The sequence below is a fragment of the Ursus maritimus genome, unplaced genomic scaffold (assembly GCF_017311325.1).
Source record: "Ursus maritimus isolate PB19 unplaced genomic scaffold, ASM1731132v1 scaffold_32, whole genome shotgun sequence".
Taxonomy (NCBI): domain Eukaryota; kingdom Metazoa; phylum Chordata; class Mammalia; order Carnivora; family Ursidae; genus Ursus; species Ursus maritimus.
The window spans coordinates 7,578,147-7,597,650 of NW_024425786.1; the positions used below are offsets into that span (position 1 = coordinate 7,578,147).

Consider the following 19,504-nt stretch of genomic DNA (forward strand, 5'->3'; position numbering starts at 1 on the left):
GCCTATATTCATTCAGAGTCTCTCATATTTTGTTTATAAGAAAATAAGATATTACCTCATAAGAAAAGGGTAGGCATTTAAAACAGCGTTTGGTAGGGGGAATTGTTACTTGAGGCAACCCTTTTGAATACTCCATAATCAATCAAAACACAACTGCAATACGAACTGACCGGTAGTTCTAATACATGCAAACTTTTCGTGTAATTTTATACTTAGCTTAAAATTTAACAACTCAACCACTATAAAGTAAGAATGTAGAAGCCTCTCTTCTCTTAAAAGCCCCGTTCAGTGTTCTCCTAATAGATCTGCAAACCGTTATCAGACTCCTATCTCCAAGATGCTGTAATTATGTGTGCAGGAGCTGGGTTTTGGATCTTTTTATTTCTAGTGGCTACCAAAGTGCCTGGCAAATAATAGGCGCTCAACAAATGGTACTGAACTGAACCATTTATTAATTAATTTCCAAGTTTCTTCCCATTCATTCATTTATTAAAGACTTAGCGAGTCCCTGCTTGTGCCCAAGGCACCGTGGGGATGGACAGAGATTTAATTCAATGAGAATAATACACATATAAAAATGCAAAAAGGACGGACTTAGGATCTTCCTGGCCAGCGGAGACCGAACGGCAATAGTGCGAGGTGACCCAGACGTGGGAGTTCGCTCATCTTCCCTACTTGCCCGCCATCGACCGGCTCAGTTCCGGCTACTTTGGTCTGGGCGGGTGAGAAAGAGCGAGGGCGCTTGGGAGAAGCCTCGCCCAGCGGCGATAGATTAGTTAGGCCTCAGAAAGATGGCGTCCTCGGAGCAGGCAGAGCAGCCGAGCCAGGTAAGGGGAGTGGGACTGCCCCGCCGTAGTGGCGGGGACCCCGGCTGGAGGGGGCGCTCGGCGTGCGGTTAGGAGCCGGGCGGAGGCCCTGAGCCTCCCCAGCCGGTGGCCCCGACCTCTTGCCCCCTCCTGGGCCCCGCCCCTCCCCAGGTCCTCGCCTCCAGGCCCCTCCCCCGGTGACCCCTCTTAGACCACATTCCCGAGCCAGGGCTCGGGGGCGCCCGCGGGTCCCTCCTTCCAGCCTGAGGGCCCCTCGGGCCCCGCTTGCACTCGGCCGGGACGGTGGCAGGACCCTTGAGAAGCTTCCAGCCTTGAGCTGCAAGGGCCCCTGCTTGAGGAGAGAGGGGTGAGAAGCTCGATCATTCTCGGTTGTCCCCTCCCAGGAGGGCCCAGACTCCATCAAGGTTCCCACTCTCCCAACAGTCTCAGCCTTGCTGAGGTGGCCCCACTGCCAGCCTCTTCGTCACCTTTGCGCCTTCTCTGCCAAATTGGGAGGGTCGGAAATGTACTCGGACCCTCTCAGTGCGTTGGTAGGAAGGGGACTCACTTGTAAACAACAGACGCCGCCGGGCTTTTGGCTGAGGATCCGTCCTTGCTTCCCACAGTTTGGTTTTCTTGACCAAAGGACTCTGCTCTAGCTTTTCAGCCACAGATTCAGCCAAATCCCACTCCATTAAGGGGACCTTGAGGACCAGTGTTCTTGCCTGTACGTCTGCTGTCAGGAAGCAGTGGATGATAAGGCCTATGAAAGGATGTGAAATTCAAAGGTGGGGTAGGCTGGAGTGAGGTGGATGGGGTAAGCGGTACCTTGCATTTACTGAGGGTGTGCTGTGATGCTGGGGACAAATTAACGTTTACCATCTCATTTAGTGCTCATTACGACCTTTATGAAAATCAGGCTATTAACCACCATTTCACAGAAGTGGATGCTAAAGGTCTGTAACATGCCCTAAATCATGTGCCAGATTGGGTCTGGATTTAAACCCAGATGTGCGTAACTCCACCAGTTAGCCACACATGCTTAAATTTAGTTAAGATTAGACAGAGGAAGAAGAAAATGGTTTCAGTCTGGACTTCATCATTCACCTCTTACCTCCTTGAAACACCTGTAGTCTTTTCACAGCCTACTGGTATTTCACTTCGTTCCTTGGCAGAAGAACACTCCTTAAAGTTTCTTGCTGTTGTATTCTTCATGATACGTCTATTACAGGAATAGCACTTAAAGGAGCTGTGTGTTCCCCAGACCAGCTTCTGTTAGCAGAGCGGGTGATTCAGAAAGAAGATGTCTGGATTGTAAAATAAGGGAAATAACTAGGGCTGATTCTGGCCTTCTCACTGTCAGAAATTCTGGAGTGTGGGAGTGTCTCAGAGGAGGGGCCCTCCTTTCTTGCCTTATCCCACTTAGCTTGCTGCTATGCTAAGGCTCCTCAGAATCTGGGCTTTTCTGAACTGTTATATGTTAGGAATGCCCACAGCCAGGGATTAAAGGTGCCTTCCGTCCCTGATTCCTCTAGGACTTTTAATTTGCCAGTGCTGTGAAGGTTACTAAAAAGCTTGCCACTTGGAACCATTGTAGTGCCCAAGGATTCCTTTGGTTCTGGAAATTGTCCTCTGTACATGTGGAAGGGACCTAAGGTCCTTTGAGGGTGTTTGGCCAGCACTTGTTTGGTTTTCAGTTCTGCTTCTCCTTTGCCCTCTTTCCCAAAGCTGGTAGAGATGGGATTGCATCAGAGTACACTGACAGTTTTGGGAAAATTTGAGTTCTTCATGCCAACTTCTGTCACTGTCTAACAATAAGCTGCAAATGCACACTTATGAAGTGAACCAGCTCTCCTCAGCAGTTGATTATCATTTTATTTTCAAGTCCTGATCTACTTGGCTTCCCATTTCTCTAGTCAAAGCAGAGTGGAATTGAAGAACTATTTGGAGAATTTCCCGCAAACCTGGTTTGTAAGAAAGAACACATTTTGCCTTTGGGGCTGAGTCAGTATTTGTTTCATAGAAGGTTTGTTGGTTGGCCTTGTGGAGCCTCAGTCTCTCATTTTGAAAGATACAGGGTGATAGCCAACCCTTTCTTCCTTTGAGAGGCAGTGTAGAACAGTGGTATGCGCTCCCAGGCCATCCCTATTGGCTTAGAATCCCAGCCCCACTACTTACAGCTGGGTGATCTTGGACAAGGTAATTCTTTGGCTCTCGTTTCTCCAGTTGCAAACCGGGAATAATACTTGTGCCTATCTCATAGGGTTTCTCTGAGGGTAAATAAATTAACTTATTTTATTTATTTATTTATTTTAAAGATTTATTTATTTGAAAGAGAGAGTGTACACATGTGTGTGCAAGCAGGGGAGGGGCAGAGGGAGAGGGAGAAAGAGTCTCAAGCAAACTCCCCACTGAATGTGGAGCCTGATGGAGGCTTGATCCCATGATCCTGAGATCACGATCTGAGCCAAAACCAAGAGTCGGACACTTAACCAATTGAGCCACCTAGGTGTCCCTAAATTAACTTAATTTTAGAACAGTGCCTGACATAGTGTGTTATCTGTTATTATTGGATTCATTAAACTCTGGATTTTCACTCACAAACGAGAAATCTTTCTTTAAGCCTTATTATTATAATTTTTGGGGGGGTATTTTTTTTTTCATATATTGACTACTGGCCCACTAAAATTTTTTATTTGTTCCAGAGTAACTTCCGTCCAATTTAAAGGAATACCCTGAATGCTGGTGTTTATCCTAGTTGTCCTTTGTGACTTTTAGATATCAGTGACATACTTGCTTTTTTCATGATGGCGGTCTTTTTAGTCTTTCTTCAAGATGGTCTGTTGGAGTTAGAAATCACATTTATTGCTTCCTGTCCTTGTTCTGTTTTCCCCATGTTACTCTAGTTTGCATGGTTGATCTCTTATGAGAGGCCCTTTCTAGTCTGTACATGGTATGGCCCATTGGAATGGGTGCTACTATCCCTATTTCTGTACTTCTCCACCAGTTGTCGTCAATGAAGAGCTTGTTTAGTGGTTATTGAATATTGAATATATTAGAGAACATAGATTTCAAATCTGTTGAGATTCCCTGGATATAGTGCATTTGGGATTGCGAGAACACAGAACCTGGGAAGGGAGAAGAACACGGTGAAGACAGTAAGGAGTAGAAGAGCATGGCCTTGTATCGAGACAGACTTTGAACTCCAGCACTCACTCGCTCTTGGACTTGCCACTCCACATCTCTGACCCTGTTTTCCCCTTTGTAAAATAATAATTACCCTAAAGGGTTGTTCTGAGGGTTGACTGAAATCGTGGATGTAAAGAGCATCTGCTGCACAGTCAGTGCTCGGTGAATGTTAGTTTCCTTCTCCAAGAATCTGTGGGCAGTTTTGGAAGTCTGCTGAGCTCTTGAATAACGGTAGTTCAAATGAGATATTTTCCCCCTCAACTCTTTTCTATTTTGAAAAACTTCCAACCTTTAGAAATGTTGAAAAAATAATACAGAGAGCTCTTGTAAAACTCCTATAAAAACTTCAAGATACACTGTTTACATTTTGCCAGATTTGCTTTATTTCTGTCTCTTTACATGTATTTTTTTAAAGATTTGAGAGTGAGTTACAGACATCACGGTACTCCATCCTAGAATACCTCACCTTGTCATAAGAGTGAGGTTATTCTCTTATATAACCGTAATACCATTATCACACAAGAAATTTAGTATTGATAAAATATTATTTGATAATACAGTCCACATTCAGATTCTCCCAATTAAGACAAATCCAAATCCAATCAAGAAATAGGGGTTGATTTTTCTCTTTAGTATGCTTTAATCTAGAATGATCCCCTCGTCTTTAAATTTTCTTTTCTTTTTTTTTTTTTTAACTGAAGTTTAACATATACCCAGAAAGCACACAAATTATGTGTCCAGCTTGGTGAATTTTCAGAGGGAACATACTTGTGTAACCAGTTCTTACATTAAGAATTCAAACATTACCAGGACCTCAGAAGCCCCCCTGGTGTCCTTCCTGTCACTGCCCAACCCCCTAAAGGTTGCCCCTATCCTGACTTAAAAGTCATAGATTAATTTAGTAGCTTATTGAGTGACAAAGTCCTTATGGCCAAAAACTTTACTGCGGAATTCTAATAGGTGTGTTGTGGTCAGTTTAATGAGTTTCGACTTGTATATGTATATACCTGTGTATGTATATACCTGTGTATATGTATATACCTGTGTAACCACCACCACAGTCAAGATCGAAACAATTCCAGTATTTGTAAATGTTCCCTTTTGCTGTGTCCCAGTAAGCCCTAGCCTTTGGCCTCAGGAAATCTGAACTGCTTTCTGTCACTATTGATTATATTTGTCTTTCCTAGAATTACATATGAATGAATTCATAATGTATGTATTTTGTGTCTCACTTCTTTTGCTCAGAGTAATGTTTGTGAAACTTAACATTGTTGTATCAGTAATTCATTACTTTTTATTGGTAATATTCTCTCATATAGATATATCACAATTTATTGATCTGTTCACCAGTTTATGGACATTTGGATTCTGTTAATTATCTATTGCTGCATAACAGTATTACAACAAATTTACACAAATTACCAAAAAGAGCACACATTTTTTTTGTTTCAGTTTCTGTGAGTCAGGACACAGTTTAGCTGAGTTTGACAAGGCAAGAAATCAAGGTGTCTGCTGGGGCTGTGATCTCATCTGGGTCTCGACTGGAGAAGGATCTGCTTCCTAGCTCATGTGGCTATTGGCAACATTTAGTTCCTTGTGGCCTGAAGACTGAGTACCTCAGTTTGTTATTGGCAGTCAGCCAGAGGCTGCCCTCATTTTTTTGCCACAGGGGTCTTCCTAACATAGTCACTTGGCTTCCTCAAAGCCAGTAAGGAAGAGTCTCTTAGCAAAATGGACATTACAGTCTTACATAGTGTAACCACATACATGTAATTACATTCATCCTGTCATCTTTGCCATGTCCGGTTGGCTGGAAGCAAGTCACAGGTCCCACCCACACTCAGTGGGACCACACAAGGGCAGAATACTAGGAGGTGGGGATCCTGGCAGTCACCTTAGAGTCTGTTCCCCCACATGATTGGTTCTAGTTTGGGGCTACTATAAATACTCATGTATTGTGAGGAGATATATTCTCATTTTTTTTCGGTAAATACTTATGAGTGGAATTGCTGGGTCATATGGTAAGTATACGTTTAGTCTTATAATAAATTGCCTAAGTGTTTTTGCAAAGTTTTACTATTTTTTATTCTCACCAGCAGTATATGAACATTCCACTTGTCCTACATCCACACCCACACTTGGTATTGTGTCTTTTTAATTTTAGCCGTTCTACTGAGTGTGTAGTGGTATTTCTTTGTGGTTTTAATTTACATCTTTGTGATGACTAATAACATTAGGATCTTTTCATGTGCTTACTGGTAGAGGCTGGGGTTCATTTTTTTTCCCCCATATGGATATGACTTATTCCAGTATCATTTGTTGAACAGGTTACCCTTTCTCCATTGAATTATCTTGCCACCTTTGTCAAAAATTAAAAAATTGGGGGCACCTGGGTGCCTCAGTCGGTTAGGCATCTGCCTTCGACTCATGTTGTGATCCTGGATCCAGTCCAGGAATCAAGCCCCATATTGGGCTCCTTGCTCAGTGGGGAGTCTTTTTCTCCCTCTGCCCTTCACCCTACTCTTGCTCTCTCTCTCAAATAAATAAATAAATCTTTAAAAAAATTAAAAAATTGTATATACATAGGTCAGTTTCTGAGCTCTGTTTTGTTTCATATCTCTGTCTATCCTAATGCAAATGAAACACTGTCTTGATTGCGGTAGATTTATAGTAAGTCTTAAAATCAGGTAGTGTAGTGTCTTTTGACTTTATTGTTTTTCAGAATTGTTTCAGCTTTGGTCCATTGCATTTCCATACAAATTTTAGAATCAGTTTATCAATTCTTACAAAAAAGCTTGTTGGGATTTTTATTGGGATTGTGTGGAATCTATAGATCAATTTGGGGGAGAATTGACATCTTTTCAATATTGATCTTCTAATTCATTAACACATGTGTCTCATTTATGTTGTCTTTTAAATTTTCAGTAGTGTTTTGTAGCTTTAAGTTTGGAGGTCATGTACACATTTTGTTAAATTTCTCTATTTTGGCATGCTGTTTATGGATGTCATGCTGAAATTTCATTTTTAATTGTTGAATGCTAGTGTATAGAAATAAAATTGTATCATTGTTTACAATGGTCGTACTATGGAAACAGCCCAAATGTGCACTGATAGGTAAATGAATAAAGAAGATGTGATATATATTTATATATATATATGCATTTTATATATATACACATACACACACATATGAATACATATAATGGAATATTATTCAGCTATAAAAAAGGATGAAATCTTGCCATTTGCAGCAACATAGGTAGAGCTGGAGAGTATAATGCTAAGTGAAAGAAGTTGGAGAAAGACAAATACCATATGATTTCCCTCGTATGTGGAATTTAAGGACAAAGGCAAAGGAAGAACAAGAGAGACAAATCAAGAAACAGACTCTTAACTATAGAGAACAAACTGATGGTTGCTAGAGGTGGGGGGATGGGTGAAATAGGTAACAGGGATTAAAGAGTGTACTTATCGTGATAAAAATAAATAAAATTGAGTTTGTATGTTGGTCTCGTATCTGTAACCTTGTTACACTCACTTTAAAATTCTAATAGCTTTTTTTTTGTAGATTGTGTGATTTCTCTGTAGATGATCCTGTCATCTGCAAATAAAGATAGCTTTGCTTACTGCTTTCCAATTTATATACTCTCTAGGACTTCTCATACAATGTTAAGAGGAATATTGAGAATAGACATTCTTGCCTTATTCTTGATCTTTGGAGAAAATTCAGTCAGTCTTCACATTTAAATATGTTATTAGCTGTAAGTTTTTTTGAAGGTGCCCTTTATCAAATGGAAGGAATTATTTTTTTTTCAACTTTTTGATTTGTTGAGTGTTTTTAAAAAAATTATGTGTGTTTTGACTGTTGTCCCGTGTTCTTTTTGCTGTCTGTTGATCCTGTTGTTTTCTTGATTAATATGATGATTCATATTGATTGATTTTCAAATGTTAAACCGACTTTCTGTTTGTTGGATAAATTCCACTTGGTTACAATGTATGATCCATTTTATATATTGCTGGATTTGGTTTGTTAGTATTGTTAAGGGTTTCTTCATTTTTGTTTAAGAGAGGTATTGATTTGTAGTTTTGTGTGTGTCTGTGAAATCTTTGTCTAGTTTTGCTATTAGGTAATGTGGGCCTCATAGATGGAGTTGGGAAATCTTACCATTTTTTCTTTTTTCTGAAATAGTCTGTAAGATTGGCATTACTTTTTCCTTAAATGTTTACTTGAATTCACCAGTGAAGCCACCTGGGCCTAGAATTTTCTTTTTTAAGTTTCATTACATACTTAATTTATTTTTAATTTTTTAAATTATTTATTTATTTATTTTTAAAGATTTTATTTATTTAGAGAGAGAGAGCACAAGAGCAGGGGGAGGGCAGAGGGAGATAGAATCTCAAGCAGACTCTTTAAAAAATCTAAATAAGTAAGTAAGTAAACGAGAATTGATAATAGGAAAAAATCTGGAAAAATCCCAAATGTTTGGAAATTAAACAACAGATTTCTAAATTAAGGGTGAAAGAAGAAATCATAGGGGAAGTAAGAAAATATTCTGAGCTGAACAAAAATGAAAACAATATAATTTAAATTTGTGGACTACAACCAGAGCGGTGCTGGGAAGGAAATAACATTTTGAGTACCATACTAACTTTAGAAAATATGCTAGAGAAATAAGAGCAAATGAAACCCAAAACAGAAGGAAAGAAAGAAATGAAAAATTCTACACATTACAAAAAAACATGGAATGCTTCACAAATTTGCATGTCATCTTTGTGCAGGGGCCGTGCAAATCTTCTCTGTTGTTCCAATTTTAGTATATGTGCTGTTGAAGCAAGCACATATTTTATTTTGTGTTTATTTTTGAGATATATTTTCACTGGCTATAGAATTCTAGGTTGACAGGTTTTCCCCTCACAGGCATTTTAAAGATACAGTGCTACTGTGTTTTTTATTGGGCTTGCAGGTCTTCTGATCAGAAGCGTGAAGTCATTCTTAGTCTTGATTAATATTTGTAGGTAGTGGTTCTCTTTTTTTCTGGCTGCTTGTAAGATTTCCCCCTTTTCATGAGTTTTTAGCAATTTGATTGTCTAGTGCGTTAGAATGCTTTTGTGTTTGCTTTGCTTAGGGTTTGTTGAGCTTCTTGCATTTGGGAGGTTGTCATTTTCATCAAACTTGGAAAATTTTCAGCCATTATTTCTTCAAATATTTTTCATTCTTTTTCCTTTTTTTTCCCTTTGTCCTTCATTTTGGTCAGTTTCTGTTGCTGTTTCTTCAAGTGCACTTACCTTTTCTTCTGCAGAATCTAATCTGTCACTCCCATTCAGTGAAATTTTTATTTCCGATATTATATTTTCATCTCTAGAAGTTCTGCTTTCTTTTTATGCGATATATTTCTCTCTTACTATGATCCAGTTTTCCTTTGAATTTTCTTTTTATTGAGGCATAATTGACATGTGTATATTAGTTTCAGGCGTGTAACATATTGATTCAGTGTATGTGTTTTTAAAACTGCATTAAGTTCTTGAATAAGGTTGTTAACGCTTATCTTAATGTTGTCTGTGAATGATTTCTTCTAATTTTTCTTACTATTATGGATCACACTTCCCTGCCTCTTGATGTCTTTGAGATTATTGAGTGGGTGCTGATGCTGTGAATTTTACATTATTGAGGGTCTGGATTTTGTGGTCTTACTTTAAAGAGTGTTGAGATTTGTTCTGGTGGGTAGTTAAGTTACTTTTGGTTCATTTTGATTCCGTCAAGTCCCGTTTTTAAGCTTTGTTACGGTGGATCTAGGGTGGCCTTCACCCTCGGGATAAGCTGCCCTTCCCCTACCAGGATGTGGCCCCTCCAGGTCTCTACTGAGTGCTCGGACGGAGCAGTGAGCACATCCCACTCTGGTGCTGGTGGCTCATGAGGCCTTTGAGGGCTTTGGGAGCCATTAACCTCATGGCTTCTTCACTGCTGTTTCTCAGCCTTGTGGAGTTTCACTCTGTGCGTGCACACGTTTTACTGTGCAGCAAGACGTAAGGGAACCTCTGTGCAGATTTCTGGAACTCTCTTTGGGCGTAGCCCTCTCCTCTCTGGAACTCTGTCTGCAGCTCTCAGCTCCCTTAGTCTCCCTGAACCCTAATCTCTGTTTCCTCAACTCAACAAGAGACCGCTATGCTCTGCTGGGATTCCCTCCCCCACACCCCCTTTCTTAGTCTGAAACATGCCTCTTGGCAGAAAACCAGAGTGACCTTAGGGCTCACATCATTTGTTTCTGTTCTGTCAGGAATCACTACTGTCCAGTGTCTACAAACAGTGGTATCATGTATTTGGTTTAGTTTTCTAATTGTTCACAGTGGGAGGTTAAGTCTGATCCTGATGACTCCATCACAGACAGAGCAGAAGTCTGTAGGTCGATTTTGAGCAGAGGGGCATTAGGATATAACTTCTGTCATCTCACCCTGAACGTGAGGTGGAGGTATTTTTCCCATTATTCCCACGGATGGGGAGACTGAGGTTCAGGGAGGTTGAGTGCTGTACCCACAGTCGCTCCGTTCCTGGTGCCAAAGTTCATGCACTTGCCTCTATGCCAGTGCCTCTCAAAAAATAACTGTTGAATTGAACCGTATTCTACTCTGCGAAGAGCTGCAGGCCAGACCGACACAGGACATACTCGGAGTTACACAGCCACGTGGCCGGTGTGGGACGGGATGTTCTGTCAAGTGCTCGGATCTGAGCTGCGTGTGCCGTCGGTCTTTGCTGTGCCTCCGGGCCAGTGCTTGGGGACACCTTCTGGCTGGGGAAGGTCAGCGCCTGGGCAGCAGGACTGAGAGCGACTTTGTGCCTAATAAACTGGGAGCATTTCTCTCTGCCACTCTGGTCTTTTTCTGTCTGTTCGTTTTTTTTTTTTTTTTTTTTTTTTTTTTTTTTTTATTTGACAGAGAGAGACAGCCAGCGAGAGAGGGAACACAAGCAGGGGGAGTGGGAGAGGAAGAAGCAAGCTCCCAGTGGAGCAGGGAGCCGGATGTGGGGCTCGATCCCAGGACTCCAGGATCACACCCTGAGCCGGAGGCAGACGCTTAACCGCTGTGCCACCCAGGCGCCCCTGTGTGTTCGTTTTTTAACACCGCCTTACGCTCCCGCTCTTGTTTCCTTCCTGCTGTCTGCATTCTGGCCGCTAAGGATCCTGACGGTGCATTGCTTTAGAGCATGTTTCTTACACCTTTGCAGTGGGCTTCAGCTGGTGATTTCTAAGCCTTACTATTAGTATTATTTTTAAAGTCAAGACCACCCTGTCAGAATTTCCAGGATCAAGGTGAAATTTAATTTGTAGAGATTTGTCTCAAGCCAGAAGATAGACTTGACCACTTAAGAGGGGTTGATGCAGGGGTAGGTGTTTGAGAAGTGTTGGGCTTTCATAAAAGCTGGGTTAGTGAGCCGGACGGACCTGCACGTGCTGGGGTGGAGTTTCTGACAGGCAGTTGTCTGCTCAGACCTTTGCCCTTCTTTGAAGCGACACCTAGAGCTGCCTGTGAAAGATGGTCAGCATTCTCCAAGGGGTCCTGTTGGTGTTTGGATGGAACAGTTCTTCATTGCATGCAGTCCTGGACATTGAGCCTCCCAGGCCTCTGCCTTCTAAATGCCAGTGAGAGATTCCCTGGTCATTGTGACAGCAGAACCCCCCCCCCGACATTTTCAGATGCCCCTCTGGGGTGTGTGCGTGGGGGGTGATTCTGCTCTGGGGTTGAGAACCACTGGACCACAACACTGCGCTGGGGAGTAGGCCAGGTTTGTGTTAAGTTGCAGAGGAAATGTCCCAGGGACGGACACGTGTCCTGCTGTGGTTCTCTGCTTGCTTCTTTTGTGCGTTTGTATATGAAGTGATCGCTTTGTTTTAGCTTTTTTTAGTTAAAAAAAGCTTAAGATCATATTTATTGGGTACTGGTGATATTTTAAGTGCCGAAGATCAGCCTTCAGTAAGATGGTAAAGTGCCTTCCTTTAAGGAGCTTAAAATCTAGTGGGGATAGAGAGGTGATAAACTAGTTATCAAATGAAGAATCTCAGATTGTATTATCAAGGAAATCAGTGTGGAGCGTAGTAAGGATGAAGGCTGTTTTGGTTATCAAGAAACCATTTTCTAAAGAACACTGAGATGAGAAATGGGGCGTGGTCCATTCTAGACTGCAGGTCTTCCAAAATGAGCTGGAGAATCATCTAGAATATAATCAGTGTTGGGCAATTCCCAGACTGTGAGAGGTCCTCTGTGAGCTCACTGATCCGGCCTGACAGACCTCAGTAGTCCTGTGAGTTCAAACAGGGTGCGGGGAAATGTTGCTCCTCTTAGCAGCCCTGAGGCTGGGCTTGGAGTCCTGGCTTTGGTGTGCAGAGGAAGGCTCTGGAAGTCAAGACTTCAGGAGTCTGGAGAGTGTCGCTATTCAGATTCCTTGATCGGGGTATGCCACACATGTGGGTTCTTAAACGCTTTGAATGTCCCTGGAAGAATCTGTAAGGAGCCAGCGTCAGTGGTGGGTCCCCCAAGGAAGAGGGGAGTGTTGGAATGAGAGAGAAGCTTTTTAAAAATTTTAGTATATTTTTAAAACAGAGAGTTCACTTCTGTGGCTCACAGTTTAAAAAGATACAAAAGGGTATATGGTGAAAGAGACTTCTTAGTACCTCCATTTCTCTCCACTTCCACTACAGTGCAGTAGTGTACTGTTTTCCCTTTATTCAAGAGATGAACTAATCTTAAGGGAAGTTCCTTGGTGATAATGATTCACAGTGGTGAGTTGTATTTCAGGAAGAGGAAAACTTTGGGTTAAGTCAGAAGGAGGCTTCATAAATATTAAAGCTGTTTGAGTTTTGTTGAGTCAAATAACTCACATTATTATTTGGGGGGTAGCATTAAGAGTGTCGCTTAATGAAATGTGGTCTAGACAAAACTCGATGATTTTAAGTAGAATGCTTCAAATCCCTTCAGTCCCAGGTACTGGCTGAGTCATTACGGGCACATAATTTAACCTCCTGTGCCTCAGTTTCTCATCAGCAATAATTTCAGACACTTATTGTAGAGCTAAATGAAGAAAGAGGTAAAGAAATGTTAGCATTTTATATTTGCCAAGTGGAGTGGAGGAAGCCCTCAGGGAGATAATGAACTTGAATCTATAATGCATTCAGTTGAGTAAGAACCATGTTTTATTCTTTGTTGCCTTTCATTCATTCAGCAAATATCTGTGGAAGGCCTAATCGGTGCCTGATACTGTCCTCAGCCCCCGGGCTGCAGTAAGAGGCACACAGTTTCTGCCCCTGCAGAGTCCTAATCTGGTGAGGGACACAGACCTCAGTCAGATAATCACACAAGTCAAGCTGCGGTCCTGCTCAGTCCCTAAAAGAGAGGTGGATGGTGTTAGCATATAGTAGGGAGAGTTCAGCCTGTCTTGGATGTCGAAGACCAAATGCTTCCCCAAGAAAGTGACGTAGCTGAAATCTGAAGGATGTGTTAAACTGTCAGAGGCACGGGCAGGGGTAGCATGTGCGAAGGCCTGGGTGTCTGGTGGGCAGAGCTGGGCAGCGTGGTGTCACACACACCTGAACTGCAGCCAGTGGCTATGTTGAGAGGGTTTTCTGTATTAGAGCCGTTGTTATAGTGGTTTACTGGGGGTGTGTGGGGGGGTGAGATCTGATTATTACCGTTTTGAAATGATGGTCTGTTTGCAGTGTGGAAAATGAATTAGAAGAGAGCCAGCATGGATGTGGGTGAACCAATGTGAAGGCTCTTGGCAGTGGTCCAGGGAGGAGATTTTGGAAGCTTTGACCCAAGTGATGGTAGTAGAAGTGGAGAGAAGTGGATGGACTGATTCCATGGATATTTACGAAGGAATGTTGGCAGAACTTGATAATGTGTTAGCTCTGGTGAGTGGGGGAGAAAGAGCTGTCCAGAACGTTCCTTTGGACTCTGGTTTGTATATTTTGGTGGAGGGTTGTGCCATTCTCGCAGATAGGGGAACACTGGAAGAGGATACGTGTGGCAGAGGGAGGAACTTGTTGAGTCCAGAGGAGGCTGGAAGGCCGCTGGATGGAGAACTCTGAGGTGGGGCCTGGGCTAGAGATCTAAATGCGGGAGGTTATCCCTGCTGCCCCTTACCGCTGCCTGCTGGGAGCCTCAGGAGGGAGGGAGATGGTGGGGGGAAGGGAGGCAGGGAACACGTGCTCAGATTCCCTGAGACTTTCCACTTGGTTTCATGCAGGCTGACCTCATTCTGGGACTTTGGATGAGGGGACAGAGTCCTTCTCCCGGCAGAGTTCTTGTCACTGTGCTGTGTGCCAGCCGTGCAGGGGCAACGGGGTGTGAGGAGATCTTTGGGGACCCTCCGTGGACTGGACTCTTTCCTCTCCCACCTTCTTTGTTCCCCGCACCAGAGGCCTGGCACTTGCCATCTGAACGAGCTGGGAGGAGTATCGAGGCTGGAAGCTGGCTCCTGAGACCCACAGATCAGCTGCACTTGTCTGGATATTATCTGTAGATAATTGGAAATTGGCTTGAACATCAGTAACAGTAAACTAATCATAACTCTCTCAAACTGCTTGTTCTATTCTTTTGGAGATTTGTGAGTTTCCTCCGAGTCTGTCTGTCTCTGTCTCTCCCTTTCTCTGGATTTGGGCAGATCATCAGCCCTGGGTTGAAGGCAAATGTGAGATCCAGACAGAGGAGAGGGTAACAGAGTGGAGCCAGGCGAGGGGGCCACAGGCTCCCTACCTGCCGGTTGGTCTTTCGGCCTGTCACTGGCTTGTTTATACAACAGATTCAAGCTTCCTTACCACTGGGGGTTGGTGTCCTCCGTGACGGGTGATAAATAGGAACCAGTGTCCATAGTTTCTGTGCTTCCTGGCTCCAAGTAGATGCCCGGAGAAAATCCAGAGTGTGGGCACCTGGGGCCCCCTTGTGGCTGGATCTGGTTCTCCACTTCGGCTCTGCTTTTCCGGGGTCAGTCAGTTGGTGGGAAGATGGCAAAAGGGAAGTTTTGCTCTCACATGAAGCCTTTCCTCTGGACTTTGCTATTCCTGTGAATCTTGTGATGGACCCCAGCCCTTGCTGCTCAGCTGCTGACCTCGGGCCCTCCTAAGCCAAACCTAGCCTTCTCCTTGAGGTGCTGTGGCAGTGAACCCAGAAGCAGTCTCTTCACGTTCACTGGCAAATTCAGACTCCACGGTGGGCTGCTTCTTACAGGCAGCCCACCATGGAACATTCTGCAGTCTGAGAAGCTGGTGAGAAATAGGAGGAATAGGTGTTGGTGTGTGTTGCTTGAGAATGGAGTGATTTTGGTTTTTTGATGTCCATTGGGTGGCACTGTGATCTTATTTTTGTTTCTGTTTTTCTTTGCAGCCAAGCTCTACTCCAGGAAGTGAAAATGTGGTGCCTCGAGAGCCTCTGGTAAGTACCCAAGGTATATAGTATCATTTTCTAATCATGAAAATACTGTGTGAGTGTGGAGAAACCCTAGGACCCTATAGTTTTGCATCATTAGTGTCTCTTCGAAAGGAGGTGCTGTGTGGAGACTAACCTAGTGACCTTTGACTTCTGACTTCTTTTCTGGCATGCAGGGGTTAGTGGGCTCTCTCCTTAGTAAAGACTGGTCTTTTCTGGAACAGAAAGCATCTAGCTCAGGGCGTGGTGCAGCGCTTTGTTTGTTGCTGATCAGTAGTAATCAGTGGGATGCCTGAACCCTTTGAAGGTGGGCTTGGGACGAGGTTGCTGCTTGATTGTCTGAAATAGCCGTTTTGCCCTTCAGGGTGAGAGCGCTGTCAGGTGGCCTTTGAGGAACAGGTAAGGCAGGGAGTTCTGTTTTTGCCTGGTCGGTAATGTGTGCTGCTCGCTACCAACATTATCTGCTCACGGTATTGACGGGAAACGGCCTCCCGAGCACTGAAGGCAACTTTCTTCACGAAGTGCTTTTGCTTTGGTGGTCTGAGCCCCAGTCCCTGCCAGCACCCCCCACTTTCATCCTAGCTTGCATTGCAGGGCCTGCCACAAATCCTGTTGGTTGGGTAGCAAGACCTGTTCTGCACTAACCAGAGAAGTTTTAGGAGGGCCAGCTTTCAGAGCTTTGTCTTTGTTTGGATGGCGATAAGGAGCTCAGGGTTGCACCGCCCAGCTTTGGTTTCCCAGGCCTCGTTTTCTTGCCTCTCCTCCAGCAGTAGTGGGAAGAGGTGATGTGAGGTCCTTAGCTGGCATGAACAGGCCTGAATTCTAGCCCGTACTCAGCCTTTCCAAGGCAGAAGGTGAGTTGGATTTGGCTGAGGCTGAACGACCAGGGTGACGCAAGCCCTGTTGGGGCTGTTTCAGGGAAACGCGGTTGTCTTCTGTGACACTCGCTGTTACTAAGTGTTAATCAAGTCCGGCTCCCTTCCCACCACGCCCCACAGTGGCTTCATTTCACTCTTGGTGTTGCCTGGGTTTGTCCTGGAGGTCAGGGTGGTGGGAAAGCCAGAGGCTTCAGAAGGGCTTTGCTTTGCCAGGCCCTTAGCTAGGGAGCTGGAGTGTTCCCCTGGGGCCGTCAGTGCCCCAGGGCTGGAGTTGTGCTTGGTTTTGGACTAAAGTCCAAATCGAATGCTGTAGTCCTCTGCAGCCCTTTACCTCCTCGGTCTCCTTTTACATTTTATCTACTGACTTAACTTCTGATCCCCGGCAGAGCTGGCTGGTCCTTCTTCTGCAGCATGATTGGCTAAACTCTGGGGGGTTCTTTCTAGCAGCGAGCCCTAAGCAACAGCAGCCTGGCTGATTTCTGGGTGTTTGGAGCCCTGCAGCCCCTTTGCTCCACGAACGTTTCTGGATGCTGCTCTTTTCCTGCTGTCCTCTGCATCTGCTTGTTGTTTGGTTGTATTTTCTTTTCTTTCTTTTCTGGGAGGCCCCGAGCAGTCTTCAAACCCTAGTAGCCTGTGATCGTCCAGAGTTCAGACTCATTCTCTCCAGGCCAACTCTACAATTACCTTATATTTAATTAATATTTTTTCCCCTCTTTACGTACTTGCTACATAATTGCTCAGAGGAAAGAAAACACATAGCAGCAATTTATATATATATAAAAAAAACAATAATTAAAAAAAACCCCCGAAATAAACTCCCATCTCATTTGGGCTGATCCTATGAGTTGGGTAATTAGGGCCCTATTAAAAGGTGGACCCTTTCTCCTTCCCTTCTTTTTTTTTTTTATATTAATTTTTTTATATTAAACTCCCACAGTCTCTCAGTTATGGCCTTATTGCTTTTGGCCAACCATTCGCAGCAGCCTGATTAAATGAGGGCACCAGCCGCGTTGTATGGTCTTGTGTGAGCTACTTCTGTCTCTTGAGAGCAGCGGTGGGAGGGTGCCAGGCAGCAGGGCCCCCCAAGCACTGGCGAGGACTCGTGGCGGGTCAGGGTATAGGACTTTAAGCGGGCAGTAGGCTGGATGAGAGTCACAGGGTGCTGGCGAAGGGATGGAGTGGTATCCCCCACCCACAGAAAGCCCACAGCCCTGGGTCCGAGGCCCCCTGCCCTAGGGGAGGTTTCTCAGGCACGTGCATTAGCCGTCTCTTGGATGCTTAGAAGGAACAGACAAAGAATAAAATTAAGCCTCCTTCTTAAGTAATTTATGTATTTTATTGGGGAAGAAAAGGCATTTGTACACATGAAACAATTAGCAGACAGCACAAGACCATATATAATTTTAGCAAACGGTACAAAATCGCATATAATTTGGTGCAGAATTGCCTGGCTGGGAGTATAAGAGCCCTCATTATTCAGAGAAGGAAGAGTTCTGCCCGGGGTATACTTAGGGATGTTTTTTTGTGAAACTTGAAGCCAGGTCTTGAGGAATAGGATTTTCCAGTGTTGGGGGAACACCCTGCTAAGTTGCTTTTGTTTTTGTTTTTAACTGAGAGCATATTTTCCCTACCGTTGTTTCGTGGAAGCTGCCTATTCTTTACACCGAAAGGGCTAAGCATGGGATACTGAAGGCGTATCTTATTCCGGCCTCTCCCGAACCAGGTGATCACTTCGGAGTAATTTTTCCCTTTATTAGAGAAGTGAGTTCTGACAAGAGAGGCTCCATAGAGTGGTCAGTACAATGCAGATGGCATGGACGGGTGATATTTGGGGGTTCACATTAGTTTTCTGCTTTATCTCCTAGAGCAGGAGGGCCTGATTTTCGTTTCTGCCCTCTCCGGACCAGAAAAACGGTCTTGTGATTTGGTGGTGAGGAGCATTGTCTTGTAGTCTTGAGATGACACACTGGTGTCTTTAGTCACCCCCTTGTCTGGGTTCCACCCACATAGTGACTACATGTTACCTTCTCTTGCCCCTCAGGCCTCCCTACCATGAAAAAACCACCCCGGCAACCCTAGCCATATTAGTGAGATGGTTGCTCTATAATGTTGTAATGCCCTCAGGGCTGGAGATTGGTGAACAGACCGGTCTTGATAAATTCTGTAAACTCCCAGTTGAAATTCCCTTATTATTGATGATAAAACTCTGCCAAAGTTAAAATGGCCGATTGCTTTTTCTTTTTCCTTACTTTTCGTCTCTGAGCTTTGCCTCGTGGGGCAAGGAGTTTTGACAGATTAGCCTCCAGCTTCCCTGCCCATCCTCCCCACCATGACCTGTTGAAAACCTTCTGTAAATTCTCTCAGACCTGAGTTTTCTGGTCCCCTGTGTGGGCATGTTCTCGGCCCCGGGCGGGGTCCTCGCGCAGGATCAAGCCCCACCTGGCCGATGGGTCTTTAAATGGGCGGACAGTTGTTTGCCTGTCCTGCTGGGATTCAGAAACTAGGGTTAAGTAACCGGCTGAGAGTCCTTTTAGTCATCTGAGTTGAGGTTATTTGAAGTGAGCAATAAATAAGTTTTCGTTTGCACCGTGCTCACTGGTTTCAGCACAGGTTCCTCAATATCCAGCAGTACTGCAGGCCACCTGTTTCATACAAGCTTACGCATTTGGGTGAAACTAGCATTTTGGCTTTTTGCCCTTTGACACCAGGTTCTTCCTAATGGATGAGTCTTCCGCCAGTTCTTTCTTCCTCTGACTTAACAGGTATAGTTTTTTGGTTCTGTTTTGGTTTTTATCCTTTCCCTGCATCCCTCCACCCCAATAGTCCCAAACTACAATGAATTTGTTTTTATAAAATATGATGGTCATTTCTACTTTATCACCTTCCCTAGGATTAATCTTTTTTAGTAGGCTGAATTATTAATAATAAGGATGCTCTCCACTCACAGAGCCAGGCCATGTCTCAGCTTTGCCCTCTAAGTACAGAAGTATCCTGTGGCCTCTGGTTTCTCCCTGAGGCTGACGGAATCTTGTCCAGGGCGGGGGTGTCCTACATCGTGGATCTGATCTTAATCCTTCTTGGGGAGCTCATCTACCTTATGCCTGGGTCACCGAAGATTTTCTCTTTGGTTTTTAAGTCAGTTAACCAGAGGCCGGTAATCAAAAGGCCATTAATATCTTCATGAATTCAGGGTGTTAGTCCGTGAGCTCTTCTTTAAGA

The 19,504-nt window shown here is 44.0% G+C and overlaps 1 protein-coding gene and 1 non-coding gene across 4 annotated transcripts in view; one reads left to right on the plus strand and one right to left on the minus strand.

The window, feature by feature from the left end:
• Positions 1-746: 746 nt before the first annotated feature.
• Positions 747-19,504, plus strand: part of PEX14 (peroxisomal biogenesis factor 14) — a 133,615-nt gene continuing 114,857 nt past the window's right edge. Inside the window, exons 1-2 of one of the 3 annotated variants that reach the window (XM_008694949.2) lie at positions 747-827; positions 15,366-15,413. In XM_008694949.2, the coding sequence (XP_008693171.2) occupies positions 792-827; positions 15,366-15,413 (84 nt within the window). In that variant the 5' untranslated portion in view covers positions 747-791. Of the gene's footprint in view, positions 828-13,683; positions 13,895-15,365; positions 15,414-19,504 lie in introns of those variants that run through there. The other 2 variants (XM_040645764.1, XM_040645763.1) reach the window with 2 other exon arrangements.
• LOC121099840 lies at positions 8,730-8,834 on the minus strand. The gene has a single exon (XR_005831582.1). It is a non-coding gene; the product is annotated as a U6 spliceosomal RNA (small nuclear RNA).